Source organism: Panthera leo, chromosome C1 (genome assembly GCF_018350215.1).
Source record: "Panthera leo isolate Ple1 chromosome C1, P.leo_Ple1_pat1.1, whole genome shotgun sequence".
Taxonomy (NCBI): domain Eukaryota; kingdom Metazoa; phylum Chordata; class Mammalia; order Carnivora; family Felidae; genus Panthera; species Panthera leo.
Window position 1 is genome coordinate 157,900,865 of NC_056686.1, and position 18,803 is coordinate 157,919,667.

Here is an 18,803-nt window from a genome sequence, read left to right on the forward strand (position 1 = left end):
TTAGGGGAAGGGGAGAAAAGAGGCTAAGTAACTTTGGAAATTAGTGAAGTCTAGAATACTGAAGATAAAAGAAACTATACATCTACACTGAGGTTGATAACATGCCTCCTGTGGAAGTATGGGTTAACTATTCTGAAACTGCTATCCTGATATACTGAGATTGAACAATTAGGTAAATAGATGGTGGCCTGATGGGAGCTGGATTTCTCACTACTGGAGTGGGAAGTTATAGATAGATAAGAGAAGGCTAAAATGATCCATGTAGTAATAGATTAGAGTTGGAGACTGAAAGTGCTCCCAGTGGCCAAGTTGGCACAGTTTATGCAAGGAAATAAAGTAGTATTGGATTATAACCCTGAGTACAAAATAAATATCCATGAATTCATACTTATATAAATAAATGATTGAATAAATGAAGACGAATAGACAAATTTCCCATGCAGAGGAATTCCAAACCATTTATGTAGATAACTCAACCTTCAAGCAGGTAGAACAACTCTCTACTCCTTAAGTGTAGGCTGTGCTTAGTGACTTCTTTCCAAAAAGTACAGTGTGGAATGGGGGGAAAGTAACGTTACAGTAGAGAAAGTTGGCAAGCACTACCTTAACTAGATGTTCCAGGTAAATATTGATAGTGATGTCATGTTGATAATATGACATTGGTATGATGTGATGAGAATGGTACTTTACCTCAGTGGTCTTGTTCTTAAAATCCATAACCTAGGACTAATCTTGAGAAAAGCATTATCCAAGTTACAGTTGAGGAACATAGACATTAGGGTACATGTATCCCTTTAAATCTGTATTTTTGTATTCTTTGGGTAAATATCTTATAGTGCAATTGCTGGATCATAGAGTAGTTCTATATTTAGTTTAGTTTTTTTTTTTTTTTTTAACGTTTATTTATTTTTGAGACAGAGAGAGACAGAGCATGAACGGGGGAGGGTCAGAGAGAGGGAGACACAGAATCTGAAACAGGCTCCAGGCTCTGAGCTGTCAGCACAGAGCCCAACGTGGGGCTCGAACTCGCGGACCGCAAGATCATGACCTGAGCCAAAGTCAGCCGCCTAACCGACTGAGCCACCCAGGCGCCCCTATTTTTAGTTTTAAGGGAGCTCCATACTGCTGACCAGTTTGCATTCCCACTAACAGTGCAAGAGGGTTCCCCTTTCTCCACATCCTTGCCACGTGTTTCTTGTGTTGTTAATTGTATCCATTCTGACAGGTGTGAGGTCGTACCTCATCGTGGTTTGGTTTGTATTTCCCTGAGAATGAGTGATGTTGAGCATCTTTTCATGTGTCTGTTAGCCATATGGATGTCTTCTTTGGAAAAGTGTCTATTCATGTCTTCTGCACATTTCTTCACTGGGTTATTCGTTTTTTGGGTGTTGAGTTTGGTAAGTTCTTTACAGATTTTTGGATACTGACCAAATACTTTCAGCTAATGTGATTTGCAAATATCCTCTCCCATTTTGTAGGCTGCCTTTTAGTTTTTTTGATTGTTTACTTTGCTGTGCAGAAATTTTTTTATCTTGATGAAGTCCCAGTAGTTCATGTTTGCTTTTGTTTCCCTTGACTTCAGTGATGTTTCTAGTAAGTTGTTCCAGCTGAGGTCAAAGAGGTTGCTGCCTGTGTTCTTCTCTAGGATTTTGATGATTTCCTGTCTCACATTTAGGTCTTTCATCTATTTTGAGTTTATTTTTGTGTATGGTGTAAGAAAGTGGTTCAGTTTCATTCTTTTGCATGCTGCCATCCAGTTTTCCCAGCACCGTTTGTTGAAGAGACTTTTTTTTCCATTGGTATTCTTTCCTTTGTCAAAGATTAGTTGACCATATAGTTGTGGGTCACAAAATTTTTTGAACTTAATTTTTTTCCCTGTATTTTCATTGAAGAAAGATTTTTCTCCTCAGAAATTAAGACCTGCAACTTTTTCCCCCCAGATTCTCCTGAGAACGATATTCCTATGGAGATCACAACAGCAGAGCCACAAGTTTCTGAGGCAGTATATGATTGTGTTATTTGTGGACAAAGTGGCCCCTCCTCTGAAGACCGACCTACAGGATTGGTTGTACTATTACAAGCATCCTCAGGTAAAATCAAAGTAATTTTTCGGTGGGAACATTTTAGAGCCAAAGTATATACAACAGATTAATAAATACCTGTATTAATCAATTAATATCTTTGGATATACTATAGATCTATATAGCAAGGATCAATTTAGATCTGTATAGCAAAGATTTTTAACATGGCTTTATCTGACTTTCCTGGACATGAGTGTTAGAAGAAGCCCTTAACAGAGAAGTCTTTCTATATGTTACACAGTCTTTTTCCTTAAAGTGTGATGGTATATTATCAATGGTAAGTGGCCAATAACTGAGTTTAGCTTTCTTGACAGTTTAATTGTTTTAAAATTGGAAAGCAGTTTAAGCCCAGAAATACTGTCAGTTTAAATATTTTAATTACATAAGGCACATTCAGGTAGGTTTGCCTTTATGTTTTGAACTACTAGAAGCAGTCATTCTTTTTTTTTTTTTTTTTTTAATTTTTTTAGTTTGTTTTTTGAGAGAGAGAGCAGGGGAGGGATAGAGACAGAGAGAATGAGAGAGAATCACAAGCAGGCTCCACATTGTCAGCATAGAGCCTAATGTGAGGCTCGAGCTCATGAACCATGAGATCATGACCGAAATGAAGAGTTGGAAGCTTAACCAACTGAACCACCCAGGTGCCCCTATAAGCAGTCATTCTTGAAACAGCCTGCTGAATGATATGTTTGCCAATGTATAGTTAAAAAATTTTTCTTTGAAAAAAAATTGTCTGAATGCCCTTCATCCTCTCCCATACTGAAGTATTTTAAGGTGTGATAGCTCTTACACACTTTTGTCCCAATTAATTCAATCCATTTTCAGCAGGACTTTGTGTGAAGCAAAGAGAAAATAAAATTCTTACACATTTCTCCCAAGCCTTTTTTTCTAGGGCGTTTATTCTCTGAATTAGTATAGTAAAGTGGAAACAGAAATGACTTCAAATACAGGTATTGCTTGACATAATCTGGTCAAGTTTGTTGCTTTCTTTTAACTATAGAGATAATATTGACCTCCGAGGATTATTGTACTTGTTAAGTAACGTAATATAGGCAAAAGGATCTAATATGATGTCTAGTAAATTAGTTTCTCCTCTTGTGACTTTTCTTGCTTAAAAATAAAATTGATTTGGGAAATAGAAATCAATTGAATAGTTGAATAGAACATTGGAGTAGAGCTGTCAAGATCAGAAATGCTGGCTAAAAAGGAAATGTGTGGGAGTATTGACTAGTTTTGTTGCTATTTCTGTTTTCTACTATTGTGAGGAAAGTAACGTATTAGATTTTTGCCACTTTTTATAACTTCTTCTCCAAATACTTTATAATCATCAATGTAATGTTTTGTTTATTCCTTCATTCATTCATTCCACATATATTTATTGAGAACCTAGGTACAAGATACTGTCACAATAAGAAACAAGGCAAGACAAAATCTCTGTCCTAATGCAGAGTTTTGGTTTTTGTTGTTTTAATCTTTGTTTATTATTTTATATTTAGGTTGCTTTCACCAGATTGTCACTTCATTTAATCCTTTTTACAATTTTGCATACTAGCTAAACTTATTAATGTTAGATAATTCTACTATAACATAGCTCTTTTATCTTTTATAGATAGAAGGAAGTGAATAAAAACTAACATTAAAAAGTGTTAAATCTGAAGAGTGATTTTAATTGGGAACTGTGGCAGGTGAAATCTCTGGCTGTTTCCTTCCTTTCTTTCTGAGCCTCACACACCTACTGACATCGTGCCTTTTACCCCTTTTTACTTTCTCCTTACTTCTGACTTCTTTTTTTATTTTGATCTCTTTTTATCTATTTACATTTGGATATGGAACATTTCAACCACACAATGAAGTAAAGAAATTAGTAAAATTAACTTCCATGTCTCCATCAGTCTTTAATAGTGACTGATTGGCTAATCTTATTTATCCCACCTCCTCAGAATTATATTGAAGCACATTCCAGATATTATTTCAGTTCATCTGTAAACATGTCACTGTTTCAGTTAAAAAGAAAGTTCATGTTTTTTAGATATAACCCAGTCACTTGTAAGTAAATTAGTTCCTCAGTATAGTAAAATACCTCGTCAGTGTTTAAAATTCCCCAATTGTGGGGCGCCTGGGTGGCTCAGTTGGTTGGGCATCCGACTTCGGTTCAGGTCATGATCTCACGGTCCGTGAGTTCAAGCCCCGCGTCGGGCTCTGTGCTGACCGCTCAGAGCCTGGAGCCTGTTTCAGATTCTGTGTCTCCCTCTCTCTCTGACCCTCCCCTGTTCATGCTCTGTCTCTCTCTGTCTCAAAAATAAATAAACGTTAAAAAAAATTTTTTTTTAAATAAAAAAAATAAAATTCCCCAATTGTTTCTTATTTACTTTATTTAATTAATTAATTTATACTTATTGGATCTCCTTGTAGTCTTTTAATTAATAAGCTCCCTTTTCATCTCCTCTCTTCCTTCTCCCTTCCCCCAAATAGGGGCCCTCCTATCCCCATACGTTTTACTTTTTTGAAGAAATTAAGTCATTTAAAGAACGTTTTGAATTTTACTGAATGTATCTCTATGATGTTTACCTAGTTCTTCTGTCCACTCTGTTTTCTCTGTTTTTGAAATATTTGCAATGAATTGTGATTATTGCCTAGATTCATCAGTTCATCCACAAATCTTTCTCTTTTTTTGTTTATTAGCTGAAATACTTCTATAAAAGAAATTTTACTTCATCAGCTATTTTGATTACTCTGAGACATAAATTATGCACAAAAGGCAGGGTAAATACTGTATTCTTTCCCTTAGATAGTGCTCAAAATATTGAGGTAGCCATTCCTTAGCACTTTCCCAAAATAATTACTTAGTACTTTTTAAATCATTATGATATGTTGCAATTAGTTTCTCATTGAGGATCACATTCTTCCATCTTTGTTCAGTTGGAGCCTCTTCAAGTTACTTCCTCAGTTCTTTTGACACAACTCATGTAGACTTCGGACTTTACATTTTCTGGCATGGCAAGTTATACATTTCTGACCCAGGAATCAGCCATTTCTCTAAGAAGCCCTACTTTCTTTTAGTTGGAAATGGTATTTGGAGACCACAGTCTGGGTGCTAGGTGTGCTTATTGCTCTAGACCTTTTTTATGGCCATTGATTCTTTATTGGCCTACTTTGAAACCATGCATCAAAGAAAAGTCCCATGATATCTCCCCTTAGTCTAACATTTGACTTGTGCTGGATTACATTTTGATTACGAACCCTTCAAAATAACTGCTTGAGATAAGGGTTCTAAAGGTGTTGCTTTATATGCTGTCTCACTATTATGCAGAATGCCTGTTGTAAATATTATTGACTTGGGAGATTCAGTTCTCCATAGGAGAAGAATACAATGTTATATGATCTTTTCCATATTATTAATCTCCACAGTCTTTGTAGAACTTAAGAAAATCCAAAATTAATGCCAGTGTTTTAATCTTCATAGTGTTTTAAACACGTATGTAATTAAAAAAAAACAAAAAAAATATGTAATAAGAAGGAACTAAATCTGGAAAGCAATGCAGATTGAGGTTTTTAAACCAAGTATCAATGTTCTTGTAGAAAAATGCAGATAGATAAAAGCATGAAGGGCAAGGAGTAGAGATGTAACTGTAAAGGAGCAGAATTTTTGTTTACTATTGAAACTAAGTTCAGATTAATTCCAACTTGATTGTTAGAAAATGAAGGTAACTATTTAAGGAGAAACTAAAAAATAAAAGAAATGAGAAGGAAATCAATACAGTATACTAGAACAACAAATTGAGGAACATATAGAAAATAAATAGCAAAATGGGAAAATTAAATCATCCTAAATCAATAATTACTTGAGATATAAGTGCATTCAGCTCTTTAATTAAAAGGCAGAGATTAACAGAAGAGATTAAAAAACATGAATAGACTGTAGGAGACATTTTATTTCCTTTTTTGTTTTTGAGAGAGAAAAAGAGTGCTCAAGCTGGGTAAGGGGAGAGGGAGAGGGAGAGAGAGAACTCCAAGCAGGCCCCACGCTCAAGGTGGAGCCCTCCCTGGGGCTCAATCCCATGACCATGAGGTCATGACCTGAGCTTAAATCAACTAAGATGCACAACCAACTTAGCCACCCAGGCACCCTTACACATTTTAGATCCAAAAGCACAAATGGGTTGAAAATAGGTGTGGGGGCACCTGGGTGGCTCAGTCGGTTAAGTGTCCGACTTTGGCTCAGGTTGTGATCTCACGGTTCGTGGGTTCAAGCCCTGCGTTGGGCTCTGTGCTGACAGCTCCGAGCCTGGAGCCTGCTTTGGATTCTGTGTTTCCCTCCCTTTGCCCCTCCCCTGCTCTCACTCTGTCTCTCTCTCTCTCTCTCAAAAATAAATAAACATTAAAGAAAATTAAAAAGAAAAGAAAAGAAAATGGTTGTGAAAAAATATTCCACACAAATAGTAACCAACAGAGAGCTGGGATGGTAATGCTAATATCAGACACAATAGATTTTAAGTAAAACATTGTTGCAAGAGCAAAAAGGACATTATATATTGATAAATGAATCAATCCATCAAGAAGATAAAAGCAGTTTTAAACATAATATGTACCAAACAGCAGAAACCCGAAATATATGAAGCAAAAATTGATGGAGAAACAGTTTGACAATAATAGTTGAAGACTTCAGTGCCCCACTTTAAATAATGGATAGGACAACTAAACAAACTTTAGCAACAGTATAAAACAATTAGATCTAATAAACTTACATAGAATGCTTTATCCAACAAGAGTAGAGTACACATCTTTCTCAATTGTACGTGGAACATTCTCCAAGATAGATGATGAATTAGGCTATGAACAAGTCTTAATACATTTAAAAAGATTGAAATCATCCAAAGTATCTTCTCTGATCACAGTGGAATGAAACTAGAAATCAGTAACAGAAGAAAAACTGGAAAATTCACAAATAGGTGGAAATTAAATAAGAGATTACAAGTGAAATTAGAAGATACTTAATAGATGAAAATGAAAACACAATATACCAAAACCTGTGGGAAAATAGTGCATAGAAGAAAATTTATAGCTGTAAATGCTTACATTAAAAACAAAGATCCCAAATAAATAACCTAACTTTACACTTTTAAGAAACTAGAGAAAGAAGAGCGAGCTAAACCCAAAGCTAGCATATGGAAAGAAATAATAAAGATTAGAACAGAGATAAATGAAACAGAGAATAGGAAGACAGTAGAAAGAGTCAACAAAAGCAAAAATTGGTTTCTTGAAAATATCATCAAAATTGACAATTTTCAGCTTGACTGACCAAGAATAAAAGAACACACAAATCACTAAAATCAGAAATGGAAGTTGGGGACATTACAATAGGCCTTACAGAAATAAAAAAGACTAAGAATATTATGAACAATTTTCTGTCAAAGAATTTGTCAATCTCACCCTTAGGTGAGATGGGTAAGTTCCTAGAAACATAGAAATTACTGAAACTGACTCAAGAAGAAATGGGAAATCTGAATAGACATTAAACAGGTAAAGAGAATGGATCAGTAATCAAAAACTTCTCAACAAAAAAGTCCAGGACCAGGAAACTTCACTCACAATGCTACCGAACATTTAATTTTTTTTTTCTTTCAATTATTTATTTTTGAGAGACAGAGAGAGACAGAGCACAAGTTGGGGAGGGCAGAGAGAGAAGGAGACACAGAATCCGAAGCAGGCTCCAGGCTCTGAGCTGTCAGCACAGAGCCTGACTTGGGGCTTGAACTCACAAACCGTGAGATCATGTCCTGAGCCGAAGTTGGATGCTTAACTGACTGAGCCACCAAGGCGCCTCCCCCCTACTTTTTTTTTTTTTTTTAAATACTGACTGCTTAACAAATTTTTTGTTTTGTTTAACATTTATTTATTATTGAGAGAGAGACACAGAGCATGAGCATGGGACGGACAGAGAGAGGGAGACACAGAATCTGAAGCAGGCTCTAGGCTCTGAGCCGTTAGCACAGAGCCTGACACAAGGGTTGAACTCACAAACTGTGAGATCATGACCTGAGCTGAAGTCAGATGCTTAACTGACTGAGCCACCCAGGCACCCCCTGTGCTACCAAACATTTAAAGAATTAACATCAGTCCTTCTCAAACTTCTCAAACTTCTCAAAGAAAAAAAAAAAAAAAAAAAAAAGGAGGAGGGAACTTTCTAATTCATTCTATGATGACAGCCATACACTGATACCAAAGCCAGATAAAGACATCACAAGAAAAGAAAATGATAGACTAGTATCTCATGAATGTAGATGCAGAAATCCTCAACAAAATCCTAGCAAATGAAATCCAGCAGTGTATTAAGAGGATTATACATCATATAGCTAATTATATTTTAGTTGCTAGCATCTCCCTACTTCTTTTTTTTCTTTCTACTGCTGCTGTAAATCTCTTCAAAACTTGGGGTCCATATTTATATACCTGATACTCCTTCCCTAAGAATGGTCTTCCTATGCTTAGTGAGTCTTACAGTAATATATGGCAGTGTATGTTTCTACCCCCCCCTCCTTTTTTTTTTTGTGCTTTGATGTTTTACAGTTATAAAATCTTAGTATTATTTTTGCCCTTTTGTTATACACCTCTTTTCCTAGCTTTTCATTTTGAAAATTTTGTATCTACAGAATAGTCTTTACTTGCACTCAACAATTGTTAGCATATTGCCATGTTTTTCTTTCCCTCTCTTGTCTATACACACACTCATATACACATGCACACATACTTTTTAGAAGAAAATGGCAGATGTCATGATGTTTTATCCTTGTAAGAACAAGGATATTCTTCTATATTATCTATCTATATTACACCCAAGAAATTTATATAATATCTATTATGTTCCAATTATCCCAATAGTATGTATATTTTAAAGTTTATTTATTTTGAGAGAGAGAGAGAGAGAGCATGGGCAGGAGAGGGGCAGAGAAAGAGGGAGAGAGAGAATCCCAAGCAGGCTCTGTGCTGACATGGGGCCTGAACCCACAAACTGTGAGATCATGACCTGAGCAGAAACTTAACTGAGTCAGACTCTTAACCGACTGACCCACCCTCGTGACCCCCCCAATAATATTTTTTTGTAGCAGATTTTTTTTCTTCATCCAAGAAAAAGATCATGTATTGCATTTAATTATCAATTCTTGTTAGTTTCCTTGAATCTAAAACGGTTTCTCCAGCCCCTTTAAAAATTTTTGAAGTGTCTAGATCTTTTGTTCTGTAGAGTAGTTCATGTTCTGGATTCATGTGGTTATTTTCTTATTAGGTTTAGGGTAAACATTTTTGACAATAGCATTATATACATGATGTTCCCTCCCATTCCATCACATTAGGAGGCTCTTAGTGACAGCTTGTCCCATTATTGGTGATGCCAACCAAGTTTGATCACTTGGTTATGGTGGTAGGTAGTCTATAGGATGATACGTTGGGATCCTGACAATTTATCCCTTTACCCCTTTACTTGATGTTCCTTGCCTGAATTGATGAATGTGTTATCTGTTACTATCATTATTCTTTTCAGAACTCAAATTTTCTCGAATTTGACCATCAAAACTCCTGAAGGTCCTCATGACCAGGCACCTCAGTGTTTGAATATCTCCTTGCTGTTTATTACAATACAATTCCAGGCTCACTTTGAACTTTCCCCAACCCTGGATGTAGCTTTTTCTCCAAGGATCTCTGTTTACTTTTAGTGACAAATAGTATATTTAAAGATGAGGTTTATTGATACCAGAGAATCATAACTTCTAGGCCTTTTCACTGGACAGATTTTGAAAACCATTCATCCTCTATTGATTGATCGATTGCTCATCCATCCATCTATCCATCCACCCAGAGTTCATATTAATATTTTAGTGTTATTTCAAAAAATAAATATTGTCATATTTCACACTTATTTACTCTTTAGAAGAAAACTAGAATATCACTTTTTGTTAGGTCTTTAAAAATATTCAGTAGTAGAATAATTAGAGTAGCTTGTGATAAATAACAGCTTTACTTAGTGAATCATGTTGAATCAGGTTGGTTATTTAATGAGCTCTTATTTCTGTTGTTAATGTAGTTTTGGGGCAGTGCCGTGACAACATTGAGCCAAAAAAATTGCCTATCACTGAGGAGGAGCAGATTTACCCTTGGGATACATGTGCAGCAGTTCATGATGTGAGGCTTTCATTATTACAGCGTTATTTTAAAGATGTAAGTACCCTTTTTTATCATATAGTGATAGTTTGTCTGCAAAACTGATGGTTACTTCTCTCCAGAGTTTTATATTTTTTCTTCTACTAGATATCATTCTAATTTGGAATCTGGAAGTTTATTAGAAAAAAAGTTAATATATTGATAGTAAGGAAATAGGAATCTGTAATAAATAAACTTTTTAGGTTATAAATGTCATACCTATGTTTTAAATGTTATTTATTATAAGATATATAAATTCAGTTCAATGGAATAAGTATTACCTCTATAAAAACTTTTAGTTATGGCATGAATATTTGATGAAGATTTTTGCCTCCTTTTACTTTCTTTTAAACATATACAATAAAATCTCATTATGATGCTTTTAAAATGTAAAGTAGGGACAGGTTAATTCATGGCTTCTATGGTTTGTTGTTGTGAACTTGATAGGTTTTTTTCCAACTCTTTACATCTAGGGGCTCTATCTAGCACTCAGGTGTTATTGGTCTTGGAAGGTCAACTTAGTTTATTTAGCAGCACCAGCATTGTTAACTTCCTTATAAAATTTCTGTACCATTTTCAGTATTCTCTCAGTGGATTATTAAATGGGGTTTCCAGGGACGCCTGGGTGGCGCAGTCGGTTAAGCGTCCGACTTCAGCCAGGTCACGATCTCGCGGTCCGTGAGTTCGAGCCCCGCGTCAGGCTCTGGGCTGATGGCTCGGAGCCTGGAGCCTGTTTCCGATTCTGTGTCTCCCTCTCTCTCTGCCCCTCCCCCGTTCATGCTCTGTCTCTCTCTGTCCCAAAAATAAATAAAAAACGTTGAAAAAAAAAATTTAAAAAAAAAAATGGGGTTTCCATTCACCTGTTGTTTTTGGATTTACTGTATCTTGAATTAAGTAAATATATAATAATAACAACTTAAAATAGTTAAAATATGAAGTGAAACATTATTTTTAGTTAGCTATATGAGATGAATATCTTGATACATTTTCACATATGATTCTTTTTTGCCCATAACGCACTGGATTAAATGGAAGAAACTAGTAGGAGATGTGGAAGACAGAAACTTAATGAGAATAAGCAGCAACTGACCTAGTAATGATGGGAGTCAGAGTAGGATGTGGTTCAGTAGTTTGGACTGAGGAGAAGGTTTCTAGTGGGTTCTGGAGAAAATGATGGCTCTAGTAACGGAGGCACTGTGTAGGGTAGAAAGAGTTACAGTTGAGAAAAACTGGGGCTTGGTCCTGATTCTGCCATTGCTTAGCCATGTAAGCTTGCCAAAAAAACAGACTAGGACTCCATTTTCTCATCTATAAAATAGGCCTCATATGAGCTTTCATACAGTAACCCACCAGGTTAGAAATTTCTTTAGATCACTGTACATGTTATAAAGGTCAGTATAAATGTAGAGTGGTGTTTTTAATATTCAGGCTAGCCCAGTGAGAGGGCTCAAGTTAGGCCTTATAAGGCAGTTGGGTTAGGTAGTGAGGATCATGTTCCCATATATTTTCAGAGGCTTTACAATGAAATTATTCTTATTTGGAAAAAGAGTGGTGCCTGGGTGGCTCAGTAGGTTAAATGTCTGACTCTTGATTTCTGCTCAAGTCATGATCTCATGGTTGTGAGATTGAGCCCTGCCTCGGGCTCTATGATGGGCGTGGAATCTGTTTAAGATTTTCTCTCCCTCTTCCTCTGCCCTGTTTGCTCCCTCTCTCAAAAAAAAAAAAAAAAAAAAAAGTCTGTGTGTGTGTGTGTGTGTGTGTGTGTGTGTATGCATACATATGTACACACACATACATTTTCATGCTTTTTCTTTATTCTGTATTGTTTCTTTAAATTTTTGCAGCATATGTATGTTAATTTATTAATCATAGACCAATAAATATCTTCATTTTGAAGAAAACAATGAAACTGTGCCAAGTTCCTCTTTTGCAGAAATTTACTATCACCTTTATTTAGATTTTATTTTGTTGTCATAATCCTGAATTTTATCGTTTCGAATCACTTTAGAATAGATGAGTAAGGATGAATCCTAGAGCCAAGCAGAAAAGGAAAAAAAACTTGATTCAATGGAAATATAACCCAGACTTAAGAACAAAATAATTTTGAGGGAAGGGGAGTTCTAATAAAGGAGAGAAAAAGTAGGGTATCTCTTTCTTAAAGAAGCCAGAATATTCATTTCTAGAAAAAAAAAATCTTTTTTGTAGGAACTTTGAACTGAAATCTGAACTGGACAGAATCTCCGTTGTGTTTCTGTTAATGATTATGGGATTTTATTCTTAAATATATATATTTTTACACAACAGTTTTTTACTTTCATAATGGTTATTTTCTGTATATCTGGTGTGCTCCCTGGACTATATACATCTAGAGGTGTAGGGCCATTCATTCTTATATTGATTTTACGGTCTCCTCAGCAGCTAGCACATGGTGTGTGTGTTGTAGATGCTTAGTGGATTTCTTACTGAATTACTCTAGCATAGAGTACCTGAGTTTTGTATATAGGCAGACAGATAGACTGTATACAGCAGAAGAGTTTCTATTAATGAGCACTGATTCTGATTACAGAATTAAACTATGTAGATTGTTCTCTTCATATCAGTTGCATGCATTTTACAGAGTCAACCTGTAGAGTTTTAGTTGTGTAAGGCAGTAGTGCCATTGAAACGGGGAGTATTATATTATGAGAGAGAGGACAGAGTAGGGTGGGAGCCCGAGCTTTGGAGTCAGATAGACTTGGGTTTGAACTTGGATTCTGCCATATATAACTGAGTGGTCTTGGTAAACTTTTCATTCCTTTTTGGTAATGTTTTAATGAATATTGAGGCTATGAAGATTCAGTGTTAAGCAATTCTTAGCACAGTGGTGTGGGCACATTGTTGAAGTCTTCCTAAAATATTAGTCTCATGTTAGTAAATATTTTCCTGCCTTTTTGTTTTGACTCTGATTCAAACAAGAAATCTAACAGTTACTTAGACAAATGGCATACTGATTTTAGTTTTAAAAGCTGATTTATTAAAATGAAAGGGGCACCTGGGTGGCTCAGTTGGTTAAGCATCTGGCTCTTGATTTCAGCTCAGGTCATGATCTTACGATTCGTAGGATTAAGCCCTGTGTTGGGCTCTGTGCTGGCAGTGCAGAGCCTGCTTAGGATTCTCTGTCTCTGTCTCTGTCTCTGTCTCTCCCCTGCTGTGCTTGGGTGCTCTCTCTTGCTCTCTCTCTCTCTCAAAATAAAATAAATAAATATAACATTAAAAAAAGAAGTAAGATAAATTACATTTTTATAATACATTGCCAAAGAGAGCAGCTTATTAACTGACTACTAACCATTCTAAAATGATCTAAATCTGTTTCTACTTCAAGCGCTCCAAAACATAAAACAAAGATGAGCAGGTCTCCTATTGCTATTCTGATTTGTAACAATAGAAGCTAGCTCACCTGCTGTGAGTATTTGATTTGTGCTGCTACACATCTTTAAATAGGCTGGAAAGGCATTTTGCACCGTGTAATATTTTCAACTTTCAGATGTTCATGAAGAACATTAGAATTCTTTTAGAACATTAGAACATTCATTTAACATTAGAATTTTGTTTACTATTGTTTAAAGATTATTTGGTCACCTTACATTATATTGTAAAAATTTCTTTCTAAAGTAAAAATAAAGTTTAAAGCTATACTCAGTTTTAGTGGCTCTCAAATCTTTCATCATGTGCTATCACCCATGTTAGACCTTTTTCCTAATTTTGCTCTGGCCTGGTCATCTGTTTACTACAGACTCTAGAGGGTGAACTGAACTCAAGTTCAGGCCCAAGTAGTGTTTGATAGAGGCCAAATGAAAATTCGAAGAGGATTATTTTAGGAGGAAAAGTCTAAGCCTGTTTATAGGTTGAGGGGAAGGAATTAGTAGAGAAGGAGAGAAGGAAGAGTTGAAGATACAAGAAAAAGAGAAGATTAAAAACGTTAACTTGTAGAACAGATTTCAAAAGGGTATTGTAGTTGCTTATATAATCTGGGTCCCTTCTTTATTGCATATTCTATTAAACCCATGTAAATGTTAAGGTACTTTTTGGGGTTATCTTATGACCAAATTTGTAGTCCACAAAGATGTATGGAGGGTGATGCATTATGGAGAGAAGAAATTGGCATCAAGGTGACCAGTTAAAAAACTTTATTGAAAAACCTCCTCCCCCACAACAAATGATGCAGACATGAATGTTATAGTGGAAATGAAGAGGAGGGGCCCAAATCATGTTTTATTTAGGAGATAGAATCTGCATCGTTTGGGAGCTAATACTGTGGTGTAAAAGAAAGAATGTGATGTAGAGTAACTCTTAGCGTTCTGATTTGGTGACTGAAAAGATTGTGGAGTTTTTAAACCAAGAGGAAAAGAAAGATTCATGGGGGGAAAAAGACAAATTTATGACACATTTAAAACAAATGTTTATTTATTATGAGAGAGAGTGTGTGTGTGGGTAGGGGAGGGGCAGAGAGAGGAGGAGAGAGAGAATCCCAAGCAGACTCTGTGCTATCAGCATGGAGCCCAACACAGGGCTCAGTCCCATGAACCGGGAGATCATGACCTGAGCTGAAATCAAGGGTCTGACACTTAACCAACTGAGCCACCCAGGCACCCAGTGACATATTTTTAATGTTATCTGAGGGACATCAAACTATAGATTTCTGCTTGGGAGTTGAGTGGTTGTATCTGTCACTAAGACAAGTGATCCAAGTTTGGAGAGTAGTCAAATTTACTGATTAAATCACTCAGAGAACAGTTCTAGTAAGAAGAGAGTGGCACAAAGAACCTTGAGGAATATAAACATTGAAGGGACAAGAAAGAAAAAAGTTGTTATTCCATTGCATCTGTCTATCTATCTATCTATCTATCCATCCATCCATCCATCCATCCATCCATCTGACTATCTATCTATACCACAACTTCTATATAAATAATACTGCTATGAACATAGGCATGCATGTATCCTTTTAATTAGGAATTTTGTATTTTGGGGCAAAATACCCAGTAATGCAATTACTGGATCACAAGGTAGTTCGATTTTTGAGGAATCTCCATACTGTTTTCCACAGCTGCTGTATCAATTTGCATTCCCACCAACAGTGGATGAGGGTTCCTTTTTCTCCACATCCTTACCAACACCTGTTGTTTCTTGTGTTTTTGATTTTAGCCATTCTGACAAGTGTGAGATGGTATCTCATTGTAGTTTTGATTTGCATTTCCCTGATGATGAGTGATATTGAGCATCTTTTCATGTGTCTGTTGGTCATCTGGATATCTTCTTTGGAGAAGTGTTTGTTCATGTCTTCAGCCCATTTTTAAATTGGATTATTTATTTTTGGGGTTTTGAGCTTGATAAGTTCTTTATATATTTCAGATACTAACCCTTTCAGCCATAAAAAAGAATGAAATCTTACCATTTACAATGACATGGATGGAGCTAGAGAGTATAATGCTAGCAAAATAAGTCAGTCAGAGAAAGACAAATATCATATGATTTCACTTATATGTGGAATTTAAGAAACAAAACAAATAAGCAAGGGAAGAAAAGAGAGAGACAGCAAAAGAAATGGACTCTTAACTGTAAAGAACAAACTGATGTTACCAGAGGGGAGGTGGGTGGGGAGGGAGGGGTGAAATAGGATTAAGGAATGCACTTGTCATGATGAGCACTGGATGATGTATGGACGTATTGAATCACTGTATTGTACACCTGAAACTAATAGAACACTGTGTGTTAACTACATTGGAATTACAGTAAAAGAAAGAAGTTGTTAATGTCAGATATCACAGAGCAGGTAAAATAATCGATAGCAGAATAGTTTATAGTGAACTATAATATAATATCAAGAGTTTATATTTCATGGGGTAGAGAAAGTGTAATTTATAGTTGCTCTCTTTCATTATGAGCCTAGATATTTGGAAGCTAGAACTTTATGGTATTTCAAGTTTAAAGATAACTGCCTTGGTGCTGTCAAGTTGGCTGTTACTTTATATCATAAAAATACGAAGTTCACATTAGTATAACGGTATGAAATCATTCAGAGGTTTATGTGGCTATGTTTAGGTATGTTTATGCTTCTTAAAAATTAATTGTATTGTCTCTCTCTCTTTTTTTTTTTTTTTTTAAGAGTTCTTGTCTATTGGCAGTATCAATTGGCTGGGAAGGAGGTGTTTATGTACAGACCTGTGGCCACACGTTACATATAGATTGTCATAAATCTTACATGGAATCATTACGGGTAAGTTGATTTAAAGGTGTATGTATCTTTCCAGGTATTAAATATTTTTATAGCATATATATCCCAGTTCATCTTGGGTGATTTTGATTGCCATTTGAACTATTCAGCCTTGTAATTCCCTGACCCCTTCAGCTTTAGGAATTTCATTTTTTTTTTTTTACTTCACTTTAGCAACTGATTTCCATGGTAGTAATTCTAGACTTTGCTACTCTAGCTCTGAAATACTATGCTTTAATATCCTACTATATCATTTTGTTATATGATCACTCTTCAGATTTTCTTATTTCATTTTCATTAGCGTGTTTTGCTTCTGACATCAAGATCTCTAGTCCTTTAACCCCTTTATATTTTCCCTAGCGTTAGTTCTTCCTAGCCTCACTTTTTTGAACAGTGCCTATCCTGCTCTGAATATCATTCATTTAATCCTCCTCCCTTGGTTTTAGACCCAGGCAGCTAGCCCTCCAGAAAAACCATAAAACTAAGTTAAGTGGTATGTCTGTAAATTTGTGGTTTCCTACATAATAGTGGCTTAAACTAGGGTCACAGATTGTAGATATTATTTATCGATTCATTTACCTGTCTTTGATTGGTTTCCTCTCTTAGTGTCCCCAGCAGCTGTTCCAAACCTTTGCCTCCTCTATCCCAGGCTCTTTGCCTAAACTCCAAGATTCCTTTCCCCTCATCAGATTCTGTCTCTTCCTTTGTTACCGAGAAAACAGTGGCTTTCTGTCACACGCTACCTTAGCTTCCTACTTTGCTGATCTATTCCCTGATAAATGAGTCTGCATCCCAACCAATCCTTTTCTTCTCTACTCTTTGAGATAGTATTCCTTCTTCTGTTCAGGAATAATTTTTCTGTTTATGCTCTAATATTCCTTTCTACCATTACCTTAGGAGCTTTGATCTATTAGTAAGTAACCTCTTTTTATTCCGTATCTTAAGTTTTTCTGCCCATTCTATTGTTTCTTTTCAGTCCATAAAGATGCTCAGGTCCCTGCCATTCAGAATTCCTTCGTTTGACTTTTCATTTCCCTGTAGCTGCAGTTTTTCTCTTTTTCTTAGCTCAACTTGTTAGAAGTGTGGTCTTCTCTATTCCCTGATTCCTAGCTCAGAAGCAGTGGATTCCTATTTTTCCCTTCTTACCCTTCCCTATCACATTCATTTAGCAAATTCTATTAATTCTGTTTCTTAAATCTCACTTGACTGTACTCTACTTTCATTATTGTTGCTTCTGCCTTTCTGTGTATGCCTTCATTTCTCATCTTGACTATTGCAATTGCTTTCTTATCAGTTTCCTTACTCCAAGTCTGATTTATTCACTACATTGATCTTTCTAATATGTAAATCCGATGACATATGTCATTGGCTTAAAAATCTTTTACTGAATTCTTCCTGATGGGATAAAGTCCACTCTTCTCTGAATGGCATTCAAGGCACTTCATGATCTAGGCTTGCCTGTTGTTGCTTCAGCTTTATCTTTCATCAATTCAGCATTAATAAGCTAATTAATGGTTCCTTAAGCACATTATCCATTTTTCATATATCTCCATTCAGTCGTTCATTCAACAAATATTTATTCAGTGCTTACAGTGTTCCAGATACTTTGATAGACATTGGGGATTCATCAGTGAATAAGACACAGTTCCTTCCCTTTAGGAGTTTACTATGGATTGCATGAGATGGTGTATGTGCTGAGTGTTATGAGGTATACACAGGGCCTTTTTGGAACATCTGCCAAGTGCCAGAACATTTGATGAATTAAGGTGCTTGAGTGATGAGAGATAAGGGAAGATTAGGGGTCATACTGTAGAGGACCTGGTAGTTCATGTAAGGAACTTGGACTTTGTTTAGATAGGTTCTTTACAGAGAGCCATTAAAGCCATTTAAGACTTTTAAGCAGAGATATGTTCAGAAAGATCATTGTGGTAATTGTGTAGATGGTAGGGGATTATGGTGGGATTGCAGGAGAGTAAGAAAGAATGCAATGATACTTAGGAGGTACGAAATGATGGTGGCTTGGGGTTAGTCATGGCACTGGAGATGGAGAAGAGCTTAGAGATTTGAAATATATTTAGAAGAAAGGTCTTCTGGATGTGGTGAGAGATAGCATGTGGAGTGTCAGGGAGGAAGAAATCAGGTGATCATTGAAAGATTTTGATTGGGAATAAGAGTCACATTAGGTGGATCACGTTGGCAGCAGTATGGTTGGAAGACTAGTTAGGAGATATTAGCAAAGAGAGTAGAAGGAAGTAGATGGAAGGACTTGTGAGATT

At 36.0% G+C, this 18,803-nt stretch overlaps 1 protein-coding gene across 4 annotated transcripts in view; it reads left to right on the top strand.

The window, feature by feature from the left end:
• UBR3 (ubiquitin protein ligase E3 component n-recognin 3) overlaps nucleotides 1-18,803 on the top strand; it is a 235,953-nt gene that overhangs the window by 141,623 nt on the left and 75,527 nt on the right. For all 4 annotated transcript variants that reach the window (XM_042949066.1, XM_042949067.1, XM_042949069.1 and 1 more), the window contains exons 25-27: nucleotides 1,941-2,090; nucleotides 10,159-10,292; nucleotides 16,420-16,530. In XM_042949066.1, the coding sequence (XP_042805000.1) occupies nucleotides 1,941-2,090; nucleotides 10,159-10,292; nucleotides 16,420-16,530 (395 nt within the window). The remainder of the gene's footprint in view (nucleotides 1-1,940; nucleotides 2,091-10,158; nucleotides 10,293-16,419; nucleotides 16,531-18,803) is intronic.